Raw genomic sequence first — 13,958 nt, 5'->3', positions numbered from 1 at the left:
TACCTTAAGGAAAACAAGACCCTGCTGTGGTGAATTTATGGGGAATTTTGACCCGTTCACCTCACCATGGACACTGCTAATTTACTTGAGCAGAAGCTTATCCTAGGTTCTTCTTGCCAAACACATTTTGATGATCACATCTGGTAAGCTATGTTGACGTTATTGAACAAAGGGTTCACATGCAATATTTTAAAGCACCCTTTCCAAAACTGCTGTTGTAGGAGAATAAAGTGAGTATCAATGGGGAACATGAAAGATTGGTACTCAAGCAGTGAGAGACGAAGTGGAAATAATATGTATCAAATGCTGGCTTAGGGAAATGGTGGACATGGGTTTAGAGATGCTCACAGTGCTGTGAATGCACTTTGATGTGGTGTGCAGCTGTTGCTTATTTGCAAACTGTGAAAACTATAGCATTGGCTGGCCACTGTATGGCAGCTGTGGTGTTGGTTATAGTAATACTACTATTGAATTTATTACTCACCCTCCGCTGTGAAGCCCCTGGGTGAACTGCAACAATTTTAAAATGACCTATAGTCAATACCAGGCACCCCCAAACTTCGGCCCTCCAGATGTTTTGGACTACAATTCCCATCTTCCCCGACCACTGGTCCTGTTAGCTAGGGATCATGGGAGTTGTAGGCCAAAACATCTGGAGGGCCAAAGTTTGGGGGTGCCTGGTCAATACCATAGGTTTCCACCTAGAACAGAGTGCCCCACAGCCAGTTCCTGAGATAATAGGAGGCTGTACATCTTCAGTGCCAGGTGCTTCCCCCCCCCATTAAGAACATGGGGATCTGCCTTGTCCTGAGTCCATTCGTCTATCTAGCTCAGGCTGTCTGCACTGACGGTTGGTGGCTCTGCAGGATTTCAGGCAGAGTCCTTTCCTTTTACTACCTGGAGATGTCAGGGATTGGACTCAGGGCTGCTTGCATGCAAAGCAGATGCTCCACCACTGAGCTATGGCCTAGTAGACGACAGTGGTAGCAAGGGGGAGCCGTGTGAGCCAAGAAAGAGAGTGCTTGCTGCAATACACTTTCTTTTCACTGTGTGCTTGGATGGATGGCCCTTCTCCTACTTCTGGGAAAGAAAGCCCCCCACCTTTGGCTGGCCACAATATAGGAGATGAAGATGGTGGCAGAAATGGAGCAGCCAGACAGCAGTTGTAGCATATGCTAGTGTTCAGTTTGGAATGCTGTAAATCCCTTTTCATATTTATTAATTGTATTTCCTGCTTGCCTGATTATGTTTCCAATGGCCTCCCATCTAGATTGCTGACCAAGTCCACACTCCTTAGCTTTACTAGTGCTGCTGCATCTACTGTTCCAGACCAGATTTATATTTTTTTATATAGTAATGTTTAATGGTTTCTTTGTTTTTGTTTTTCTAGGTAAAGGTAAAGGGACCCCTGACCATTAGGTCCAGTCGTGACCGACTCTGGGGTTGCGCGCTCATCTCGCATTATTGGCCGAGGGAGCCGGCGTATAGTTTCCAGATCATGTGGCCAGCATGACAAAGCCACTTCTGGCGAACCAGAGCAGCACACGGAAACGCCGTTTACCTTCCCGCTATAGCGGTTCCTATTTATCTACTTGCATTTTGATGTGCTTTCGAACTGCTAGGTTGGCAGGAGCTGGGACCGAGCAACGGGAGCTCACCCCGCCACAGGGATTCGAACCGCTGACCTTCTGATCAGCAAGCCCTAGGCTCAGTGGTTTAACCCACATTGCCCCTATTTTATCTGTAAGCTGCCTTGAGTCCCTGTCTGGGGTGGGTGGGTGTATAAATACATATAATCAGTGCTTTTTTTCCCTAGGGGGTGCCAGGGTATCCATACCCCTAAACATTTTGTGAATCTTTGTGCTTTTGTCCATTTACTTCCCCCAGTTTTGTCCATTTATTTTTCCCAGTTTGAACTATAAAATGGTGATTTTCTTGAGTCAAAATGAGAGTACCCCTAAACATTTTTAAGAAAAAGTACTGCATATAATAATACTGTACATATAATAATGCGATATCCCCTCCCCCTCTCTCTTTAATGCATATCTTCTCCTATAGACATACTTCTAGAGTTCTTAGTAATGTATAAAATCATACTTCTGTGCTTTCTATCAAAAATGTGCTTGGTTCTTGGTATGCAGTTTTGCACACTAGGGAAGTTTGATAGAAGAAGGTTGCAGGAAGCTGGTTGTGCTGGTTTTTTTTATATACTTTTTGTTGCTGTTGTTGTTTAATGCTGGCCTTGAGCATAATGAGGAGTTAGTGGTAGATAGCAGTTTATTTTTTTTGCAATGATTCACGTTTGCAAAGCGGTGTGCAAGCATTCAGTAATTGAGTTCTTGCAGCTCATCACAGCCCCCAGGTAGGGAACTGTGTCTTAAGAGATGACACAGTTTTAATGGCAACCTAATATGTGTACGCCTGAAGGGAGTGTTGGCTGTAGCTTAATGGTGATTTCTCTTAACTTGGTGCAACTGCCTGAGGATTTTTGCTTACTGGTAGTTTTATATTTACAGCATGAATGATCTAGATTGTAATGAATGTTTAGGTGCAGTTTTCTTCACAGCAACTGCCCTGCTTGAGTCAGGAAGCAGTTCTTACTCTATTCCAGAGCTTATTCTCCCTCTCTCTTAAAATTCAGTACATTTGTTGCCTTACCTTTTCACCAAAAAGCTTGAAATTATATCACTTGGCTGATCCAAGACATGATACACATTGCACTAGGTGCACATACTTCCAACATAATTTCTCTCTCTCTCATTTATAGAAAACATACTCCGTATTTTCTATTTTATTTGCTAGATTTTTTTTATCCACCATTCACCTTAACATTCCAGGGTGGAATGCAACCTTTAAAAAAAGAAAAGAAAAATAAATCCAATATAACTTTCTATATCTGAACACTCAAACAAGATTGCAATACTTTTTCTTTCTTGCCTGTGTTTGCTTGAAGTGTTTCTGAGTGTGGCTCTCTATCATGGTTATATTTGTCACACTACAATTAGCAATATATGCAATATATGCAAAAACCATAATGCGCCTTTGTCTTCATAAAGTAAAAAATGAATGAGTGTGTGTGTGTGTGTGTGTGTGTGTGTGTGTATTTAATGTGGTGACTCTTGCAGAAATTCTGAAATAAGTGAACTGGTTCTTTGTCCTGAAGGAACTGGTAAAAAATTCTTTTTTAGCTGCTTACTCATTCATGTCTGATAGAGGAACTTGTACTTTCATCTTGGTACAATAAAAATATGATTGGCTGCTTAGCTGAATTCTAGTGAGTCCTACAAGTTACCTGGTTTTATAGGGCCTTACAGTACAGTAAGCGTTTCCCTGCTTGGGCAACCTTGGTCTTCTCTGGAAATTGAACAGTTCAGGCTTTGAGTATCCCTTCTGCCTTAAGCTATTACCTTAGGCATGTTAAAAGGGGTAAAATGTCAAATTATGGTGGCTACTGGACTAATCATGTGTCTTAAACACATTGGATTTTTTAATTATAATATGTTACTACACTGTAGATTTTTGACCATTATGAAAAAAGGATGGTTTTATAGTCAGTAGCACACACTGACATTGAAACACAAAATATTGCAGGTGAAATCTCATTTCATGGATAATATATTGCTTTTGAATGTGGCTTTTGCACATTTTTTGCTACCGGTCTTCAGAACTCTAACTTAAGCAGGTGACAGGTTTATAGCTGCCTTTATGGATAAAGAAAAGTGAAACTCGTGAATTATGTGTGTCAGAACATCTGGTTGCAGATTGCAGTCTTAAATGACAAGTTCGGGTTGGTAACAGTTGTGTTTTTTCTTCTTCTTTTTAAAAAAGAAGCTGTGTGGGGTTTTTTAATTGAGCAAGTACTGGTTGAAGGACCAGCAGTGTTAACTTTGCCCACAGACTCCCATCAAGCAGAGATTAAGGCAAAGGGCTTTTCATTCCACCCATGAACCAGTATTGAGAGGGTTTAAAGTGCCTGTGATTCATGGCCAGATAAGATGCTGTTTATAGTTGTCATGAGGACTCTGCCCCCTTCCCCTTACATAGCTTCTAGTGGAGGCCATTTTTGGCAGAATCCTTAAGCCAGGTTTTCCTTGTTCTGGCTGTAACATAATTGTATTTGCAATGTGGATTCCTTAGGGCCTCGGGTGGCGGATCTAGGCCTTGGCAAGGTATCCTTGCCTACTCTATTTTCAAGTTGCGGGGGGGCGGGAGGCATTTCATGCACCCCCATGTGGCGGTGTTTGCAGGGCCCGTTAAAGGGTTGAGTGCGGGAGTTCCTGGCCCTAGAGCGGCAGCATGTAAGTCAAACTCCTGGCTGTGTAAGTTTGTGCTTTACAGTCCACTCCCACTGCACCTCATTGCCCTGCACATCTTCAGACCTGGACGGGCTGAGAGGGTTACATGCCAAGGGCTATGCCAAGTTTCCCACATTCTGAAGTTAAATAAAGTTGTAGCCAATTTGAACCCATACTTAGGTCTCTTGTCTCTTTCTTTTTTGGGGGGGGGGGTAGACTCCACAGACAGGGTTCAGCGTGTGTGCTCGCAATTGTACAGTGGTACCTTGACTTACGAACAACTCAACAACCGAATTTTTCGACTTATGAGTGGGGCAAATGGCCGCACGCTTACGAATTTCTCGACATCCGAACGGAAACCGCGGCAGTTTTAGATAGGCTTTTTTCAACTTATGAATTTTTAGATGGGGTTGCTTCAACTGACGAATTTTTCCGTTTCCAATGCATGCCTATGGGAAATCACGTTTCCAATGGCGCCTTCCGACTTACGAATTTTTTGACCTACGAAGGTGCCTTCGGAATGGAATTAAATTTGTAAGTCGAGGCACCACTGTACTTGCAATGTGGATTGTGCTGTTAGGTGAGTATCTGTGTTCCTGGCATTTATAGGTATCAAAAGGAAAACTTGCAGTGTGATGACCTCATTGCACTGTGAGTTCTGTGCATCAGAATCTGAAGAGGAGGCTGTTTCAGCATGAGTGTAATGGATATAATATGTGCTCTGCTCCTCTGTGTGCGCTTCAGATTGACAACTGTACCAAGGATGGCTGGACAAGGAACCCTGCCAGTTACACCTCTTGGCTGAGCTGGATAATGTGTTCTCCCCCCTTTGGCTGATCTGGGAAATAATTACAGTGGTGCCTCGCTAGACGAATTTAATTCGTTCCACTGGTCTATTCTTATAATGAAAAATGCATCTAGCAAATCCCATAGGAATGCTTTTTTTTTTGCCCATAGGAACGCATTAATTGAATTTCAATGCATTCCTATGGGGAACCGCGATTCGCTAGACGAATTTTTTTGTAAAAAGAATTCGTCTAGCGAGGCAACCTCCGCTAGAAAAATCCTTTCTTTAAGCGAAAATTTCGTCTTACAGGGCGTTTGTTAAGCGAGGCACCTCTGTAATTGTGTATGTGTGCTTGGATATTCTAGAATGCATTCTCATCATCTTTTGCCCAGACCTCTTTTTTATGTATTTACTGGCATCCATGAAGCACTATAGCAAGATGCCATTCAATGTCCTGCTTGTGGACTTAGCATGGGCATCTGACTGGCCAAGGTGTGAAAAGGATGGACTAGATCGTCCCTTGGCCTGATCCAGCAGGGCTTTTCTTAGGTTCTTAATCCTCAAGTACCATCTACCCAATACTTAATTCTTTAGAAGGACGCTGGTGGTGCTGTGGCCTAAACCACTGAGCCTTTTGGGCTTGCTGATGGAAAGGTTGGCAGTTCGAATCCACATGACGGGGTGAGCTCCCATTGCTCTGTCCCAGCTTCTGCCAATCTAGCAGTTCGAAAGCATGCCAGTGCAAGTAGATAAATACAGTAAGTACTACTGCGGCTCTGGTTTCCATCGTGCCAGAAGCGGTTTAGTTATGCCACATAATAAATAATAATAATAATAATAATAATAATAATAATAATAATAATAATGTATACCCCGCCCTTCCCGGTTCAAAAACCCGGGCTCAGGGAGGCTAACAACAAATTTAAAACACTTAATTATAATACAACATAAAAGCAGCATAAAATACAGTATAACAGCATGAATAACAATAAAATTCAAGTTCAAGAATCAATTTGGGGGGAATCCATCCAATAAACATTAGATAGTCACCAGGGCTAGCTGGCTAAATTAGACCTACTTGGGCCAGCGAGGAGGCCAGGGGAGAATTAGCTGTGGGGTACCAGAGTGGGTAATCTTCATAAAAGGGGGGGGGGAAGAGAAGGGAAATAAAAGATCAGGCTGAGTTCAAATTAAAGGCCAGGTGGAATACCATAGTCTTACAGGCCCAGCGGAAGGAGGTTAAATCCTGTAGGGCCCTAGTCTCATGGGACAGAGCATTCCACCAGGTCGGAGCCATCACTGAAAAGGCCCTGGCCCTGGTGGAGGATAGTCTGACTTCCTTAGGGCCCAGGACCTCGAAACTATGGTTATTCATGGACCTTAAGGTCCTCTGCGGGGCATACCAAGAGAGGCGGTCCTGTAAATATGAGGGCCCTAAGCCACAAAGGGCTTGGAAAGCTGTTTGTGGACAAACACCGGCTCCCTCATACTGAAAGCGAGATGACCGCCATACCCCATAGTCGCTTTTGACTGGACTTAACTGTCCAGGAGTCCTTTACCTTTACCTTTTTTTACTTAATTCTTTGTATTGCATTTGAAATCACTTTTGGGTGACACTTGAATGACTGTGACCATGTCAAAATCTTCCTCCTGCTTCTTATTAAAAAAAGGGAGGCTTTTGTATGCGAATACAATATATTATATTATTTTCTATCCTAATAATATAACACTGATGTTTCTGCCACCCACTTCACACAATTGGAAGGAGGAAGGTGTTATGATGAGTTTCCCGTTCCTTGGTAATATAATCTCAACTATAGACCCATGTCCCTTTAAACATTTCCCTTTCCTTAATTGAAACAAGGTATATTTGCACCTTAATGTGCTGTTAATGTAGGATTCAGTGGGAAGAAGATATTATATGAGAGAGATTGTAATGTTTTGCTATTACAAATGCAAGTTTCTGTTCAGATTATTCATTTTATATTTTTAATTGCTAAAGAAGGAGGTTAAGCCTTTCCAACTGCAATGTTAATGTTTGAGCCTATTCTGTTTCCTTCATACAATGATGAATCTGATAAGCTTCTGGGAAATTAGGATTCTAGTTGATGTTTGTTAAGTGCTCTGAATAGGCTATCTCACAAATGCCAGATATGCCATTATATCCAAAGGAACATCTTTTGTAGTAATCAACAATCCAAATTGAGCAGGTGTGCTGTTTTATATGGTTCTCTGTAGGCTTTTATAATAACCCTTTTGTCATTTGTGGTCTTTTGTAAAAAATACCTTTTGTTTTTATTTCAGCAAGGGAAACCCTATGTCTTCGATAGAGTGTTCCCTTCGAATACATCCCAAGAACAAGTCTATAATGCTTGTGCCAAGCAGATTGTTAAAGGTAAGAGATTTTCAAATAATTTCTAGTCATGCCTGAAAGGGTTTGTGGCAAACTGAAATAGAGATTGGGTAGTAAACAAAGGCGGAGCGGGGTGGTTTTTCTTTGTTTCTGTTGATATGTATGGAGCTACAGTTGAGATGTGGAAACCTCTGAAATAAACTGGGAGCTCAAGGTTCTCAGCCTGTAGCTCAGGTCGAGAAATACATGCATCTTGCATTGCCCTACTTCTGAATAGCATAGCTCATTAGTAAAGTACCTGCTTTGTATGCAGAAGTCCTAGGTCCAATCCCTTGAATCTCTAGTTAAAAGGAGCAGGTAAAAGGTGAGTGGAAAAGCTCTCTACTTGGGACCCTCCTCATGCGGTGGAAGACAGGTTCTGAAATTCCTTTCAACCTTAACTTTTAAAGACATAACTGTACTTGATGAGCCTCTCTGAAACTAGAACTATAAACTTATCAAGTTTCTGGAACCATTCTTGAAAACGCTCTTTTTTTTGGCAGAGGCATGATCCTAAAATCTCCATAGCAGTAACACCTTAGAGGTCTCAGACCCGAAGAAAATCAGATTAGCCTCAACTAGAACCAGGGCCTTCTCAACACTGGCCCTGACCTGGTGGAATGCTCTGTCTCCTGAGACCAGGGCCCCGCGGGACCTGATTTCTTTCCGCAGGATATGTAAGACAGAGTTGTTCCGCCTGAGCCAACCTGAACCCCTCCCTCATCTTCCCTTTCCCCCTTTTGTTCAGTCTTGTTGTTGAATTGTATTTTAATTAGTTGTTATATATTTGGTGTTAGCCGCTCTGAGCCCGGCCTTGGCTGGGGAGGGCGGGGTATAAATAAAATTTTATTTATTTATCATCATCATCATCATCATCATCATCATCATCATCTATTTCTGTAACTGCTATGACTGTGATGTGTGACAAGTAATGATATTGTTGTCTAAGATGAGGCATTTGTAAACCTAAACCATTGATGGTGTGGCCTGCAGTTCTCTGGGCCTATAGTTTCTACTATTCATCCAGCATCCCCCCACCTTTGACCTTGTTAATCTGGCTCAGGTGTGGCTTTTGTTTTGGATGCAGATTGGTGTCTGCAGTGCCTTTATCCATCTCCTGGTTTTTCAGAACTGCTATTAACCTTATTAGACTAACTGATAGGGTTATACCTATCCCTGCCAATGAATAAATTAATAATGTCCTCATTTATTCTCAGTGGCAACCTGGTCCTTAGGGATTGTTCCCATTTAGTGACTTGGAGCTGGAAATGCTATTATAAAAAGAGATGTTAATTGTGGAGCTTGCCACTTCATTCCGTAATCATTTTGTCAGTTGGTATGGATACCAATAGTGTTATGTTGACATGCAGTTTTGAATCTGGGGATTCATAGTTGAAAGGCAAAGTGATGGCTTTTCTTTCTCCTGTCTTAAATATCACATATAATCTTTCTCTAACTCCTCCTAATACCCAGAGAGAGTTATTTCAAAGGGGGATGGGGGAGATCTTAGTATATCTTAAAGCTTGCAATATGTTAACACTGATATTTCCCGCCCCCCAAGCTTCAATCACAATTTCCTGTAAATTGTTCCCTTTGCTTTCTCTCATGCCCTGCTCTAGCTATTTGTTGTTAGGAGAATAGAAAGGCTTCAGTCCATTTTCTGTGCAGGAAAATGACTGTTCTATCAGCTGAATCCTGCTGACAGAGAGGAATTAAGCACCATGGTTACTAGAAGATGTTACTGGAGTGAGTAGGAATAAGAAATGGCCAATATGCACAAACTGCTGGGCATTTGTCTTTTTTACTGTGGCTGTTCACAAGGGACATCTGGAGCCTTGGATAAAGGCAAAATGATATTTTAATGCTTTTGTGAAAATAATTGCTTATTGAGACATCCTCAGTCCACAATGAATAAACTATTGACCGACTCATTTGGGTTATATTATTGCCTGACCATTGAATAATAAATTGCAGATATATCTATTTTGTAAAATGTAGAGGGGTGTGTGAACTGAACCTGTGTTACAGGAGCAATATGGTTGCTATTTTATCAGTGTAGAAATTCATAAACAGAAAAGAGCAGGAACATGTGGCGTCTGTCCTTGATTTTGTTTCTCCTGTGTGAATTCTGCATTCCTGTGTTATGATTAGCATGAAATGGAAACATGGCATAAGAATCTGCCCTAGTCTGTATTAGGGATTTCCAAACATTCTTTGCAGCAGACCATTTGAAAACTGCTGAGAGTCTGGGCTTTTTGGTTTTTCTGAATGTTGTAGTAATTGTCATACACTGTGCTAAATGTTGTATGATGTTTAATTGTATTTTTATTATCTTTTGTATTTATTATATGTGATAGTTTATGGTTTGACAATTAAAATTTCCAAATTGTAATACAATACTGTAAATACAATGTAAGAAATATAGGAAGCAATGAAAATGCAATTTCAAATCAATATGGATATTTATTATGATGGATGTGCTGTCTCCGGTCTTCAGCCACATATCCGCAGACATTTCATAGACCACCTGAATTAAGCTTATGGACCACAGTTTAGGTAGCCCTGGTCTACCGTTTGTATAAAGAAATGCTTCAGTTTGGAAGAAGACAACACTCCAGCCTCTTGATGCAGGTTTCGACAGTGCCTTCATAGTATACAGCCATCAGCACTATTCCTATGGACAGCTCCTTGGGTGTGATAGAACTCAGGAGGTTTTTGATGGTTTCTTGCTGAACTGCCAGCTTTGATTGTAAACTTAACAACCAGCCATTCCAAATTCTGCACAAACATCTTAAGTTTTATTTCAAAAAAGAGCAACAATTTTACTGGTTACCTCAAAGGATATTGACCTTGTAGATTAGCAAATCTGCATTAAAACATACAAGTCAGGACACTGTCTAATTTTTGGAAAAACTGATTCTTAATATCTTTGTAAATGTCTAGGAAGATATTGCAAGATCCAGACTTTTAGTTAGTGAGTAAAAATATTGACTATCTATTGGATCTAAGTGTTTTAAAATTAGAGTGATCTAAATATGTTTTTTTTAATTTCTAAAAAAGTGCCTTTCATCTACTTGTTTATTTGCCCTAAGCTTTTGTTGTTGTTGTTTTTTAAAAAAAACCAAACAGAGCTAAATTAAATGTTAATTTTCAGCCTAAGTGGTTTCTTTTGAGTGAAATACAGTGCATGGATGGTTAAAAATCTGGTTCATAATTATCTGTTTAAAACCACAACTGATTGCTCTACCAAGGAAAACTGCTGTCTCAATAATATGCAAGTCTTGTTTCATTGACCTGAAAATCAATATGATGTTGCTTTTAGGAAGGCATTCAGAACGAGACTTTGCAATTCCACAAGCTTGTAATTCCTCCAGCTGTTTAGGGACCCCTTTGCTAAAAGCAAGAGGCTGGCCAGAAACATAAATTATTGTGTTTAAAGGCTAAACCTTTAGTTCATGTTTTTTTCTTCTTCATTTTGTGAGTTCAGTGCTGTCAGTCTTGCAGTATGAAAGGAACAAGGTTTATTATTATCAGTAATGTGGTTCTGTTTTTATGTTTGTGATGCAGAAGGACAGGGAAAATTTTCTATGTCCTAGTATTTATTGTTTTTCCATGCCCGTATTTCTTTGTTGCTCTTCAGTGTTTTTGCATAGTAGCATGGTGATCCCCCCCCCCTGCTCCAAGCCAGGAAATAAGGTTCCTTTAGTAAGCTAAAGAGAAAACTGAAGCTTTGAAATGGGGTTAAGAAGGAAAGAGTCACTGGATTTGTATGATTTCTTCCCCTGGGATGGTAACTGCTTATAGAAAACCACAGAAGAATGAATAATTCTGCAGTCACTGTGATTAGACAGCAGTGTATCTCCCCACACTCCCAAGATAGCAGCACAGGTGTTCTGTTTTTCAGATATATATAAGGTTCTTCTCCAAACAATGATTAGTTATTCTAGTATTTTCTCTCTCTGACTTCAGCATTCTGTAGGACTTGAATCTCACATAAAAATACCTTTCCCCCTTCCCTTTCAAATTTATATACTTCTGCATACCCAGGAAATCCTCTGAGCATATAGAAATGTGTTTTGTGGTGACCCAGTTTCACTTCCAACCTGATAGGCACTCAACCACCCTTGTTTACTATTAAAAGCATGATGGTTGCTTTGAGGCTTTTATAGTCCACCCCAACCTCCATCAGTAAAAGTTGTTGTAACACCATCTTCTTTAAAAGAGGTATTTATTTATTCTCACTACCCTACTGTCACGGGACTATACCAGCAGCTTAGGTAGCCCAATTTAACAAACACCCTAGTAGTGAGCCAAAATCTATGTGATAGTAGCCTGATGAAAAAAGGAGGGCACGGTTCCTGCACTTTTAATAGTTGTGCAGAAGAGGGAATTTTATCAGACATAGCTTGCATGACAGTACACTGCTACTTTTAGCCAGTATGCCTCTTAACACCATCGAAAAGTTCATGAGCCCTTCTCTCTTTTCCACCTGGCCATTCCAAAATGCATGCAAGTCCAGTCATTCTCACTGTTTCTTGAATGGACAGCTCCCTTTGTGGAACTGAGAGTAGGTACCTGGAATTTCTGCAACAGTTGAGGGATTTTGGGGTGGGTGGAGGGGTGGGACGTGGTTTCTCTTAAGGTATCACAAATCCTTGAAGCTATTTGTTCTACTGGGCGGACTATTAACAACAGATGTTGTGCCAGGTGAAGAAGAGTGTGTTGTGTGGCACATGTTGTGTGGCAACAATGTAGTCTTACGGCTCTTAATTACATTTTTTTGCCCTGTATTCCTAACTTCCTTGTTTGGTGAATTTTTGGGTGGTATTCAGTGTTGTGCTGTGGTAGACATACTGGCAGTATGTCTGGCATTACAGCTTTCTGTATGGAATGATTCTGTCCCCTCCTTCCCCTGCATGCTGCTCTGGGTGTTCTCCTGACCCCGTGAGCCAATTTTGGGGAGCACTGCGGGAAGAGCGGGAGGGAAAGCCCTGATGTGCAAGCAGAAGCCCTTGTGCAGGGCTCACCGAGATAACTTGTTAGGTGAATCTAACGGCTTGTATTTTACAAGCCGAAGTAACTTTCATGAATTTGGCAGGGGGAAGGAAACATAATCTTTTGTGTTTCTTATTGTAAATTTTATTCCTTCTCATCTTGAGAGTCTCATTTCCTTCCTAAAATAAGTATGCGCTGAAAGTAACTTTCTGTTCCAGTCTAATTTCTTTTGCCATATGAGCTTCAGGACATAATATTCTGTCCTCAGTCTTCACTAGGTTACTTCCACTCATGTAACAGGACTTCTCCCTCCTCTTCTTTCCCCTACAGCTTCCCCATATGCTCCAGTGAATCCCTCAATCCTCCAGAGCAGATTTTATTGGGGTGCAGGTTGGAGAGAGAGGAAGGGAAAGTCTCTTTGCTTGAGTGGAAGACTATTCTGCTGGCAGATGGACACCACTGGATGTCCCCCATAATGTGGGAAGGAGGAACTCATTGTGCCAAATTTACACTGGGAAGTATTCTAGGCTCCATATCTTTCCAAGAGAGTAGACATTGGAATCAACTTTCTTACTCCTTTCCCATTAAATAACAAGAAAAGATGAATATAAAATAATCCTATATTGAGAAGAAGCAGTAGGCAAATCTTAAAACGGCCATTGTTCCTTTTACTTTGGAACCAGCATAGCTCATGATTCATATAATTATCTTCTTTCCTTATCTTCCTCAATTAGTAAACTGGACAGTAACCAGTACCTAAAGGGTATTTATTTGGGGAAGCAATAGGAAGTCATAACAGATGTTATTTTCTAAATTTGATCTAGCTGGCAAGAAATCTGGTTTCTTTATGTTACCCAACTGCATGGTACATCTGTACATTTTCCTGCCAGATACCTTCTTCTCATTTCCTAGTTCCTCCCCCCCCTTGCCTCCCCCCATCTTCTGACTAAATGTTGGCTAATGGCATATTCCTTGATGAATTATAATAGCCTATAAAAATATATAACAAATTCATTCTTTCTCCTTTTAGATGTTCTGGAGGGATACAATGGTACAATTTTTGCTTATGGTCAAACATCTTCAGGAAAAACACATACCATGGAGGTAAGAGTGATTTTTGAAATATAAATTTATTGACAATATGCTTATTAGACAGGAACAACAGCTTGAAATTGTTGAAGTGGATTTTGCTACTAATAGAGAAAGAGTGGGTTGTGTCAAATTATGTCCGTCTTTGATCCTGCAGAGGCTCCCACGAATGGAAGGGGAGAAGTGATATCTGGAGATTTTCTCACTGTTACTTCATAACACCCTCCTCTAATCTGCTTCAGAGAGTTGGTGAACTCCCAGGAACATGCAGGTGGTACTGCAGAGGACTGCAGGGGGAAAGGGCTGTTTTGCAAAAACCTCTTCCTCCCACCTTCTGTGCATGGAATGCTTTGCTAGAGTAAAAAGCTTTCCACAATTTGAAGAATACAATCGGTAGAAC

General features: G+C 40.9%; 1 protein-coding gene across 1 annotated transcript in view; it reads left to right on the top strand.

The window, feature by feature from the left end:
- The window catches only part of KIF5C (kinesin family member 5C), a 74,363-nt gene that overhangs the window by 11,184 nt on the left and 49,221 nt on the right, over positions 1-13,958 (top strand). Inside the window, exons 2-3 of the mRNA XM_035131291.3 lie at positions 7,387-7,477; positions 13,500-13,573. Coding sequence (XP_034987182.3) covers positions 7,387-7,477; positions 13,500-13,573 — 165 coding nt within the window. The remainder of the gene's footprint in view (positions 1-7,386; positions 7,478-13,499; positions 13,574-13,958) is intronic.

The sequence above is a fragment of the Zootoca vivipara genome, chromosome 1, assembly GCF_965207765.1.
Source record: "Zootoca vivipara chromosome 1, rZooViv2.hap1.1, whole genome shotgun sequence".
In the NCBI taxonomy this organism is placed as follows: domain Eukaryota; kingdom Metazoa; phylum Chordata; class Lepidosauria; order Squamata; family Lacertidae; genus Zootoca; species Zootoca vivipara.
The sequence above is the reverse complement of the archived record's forward strand: the minus strand, read 5'-3'. Positions and strand labels throughout refer to the sequence as shown.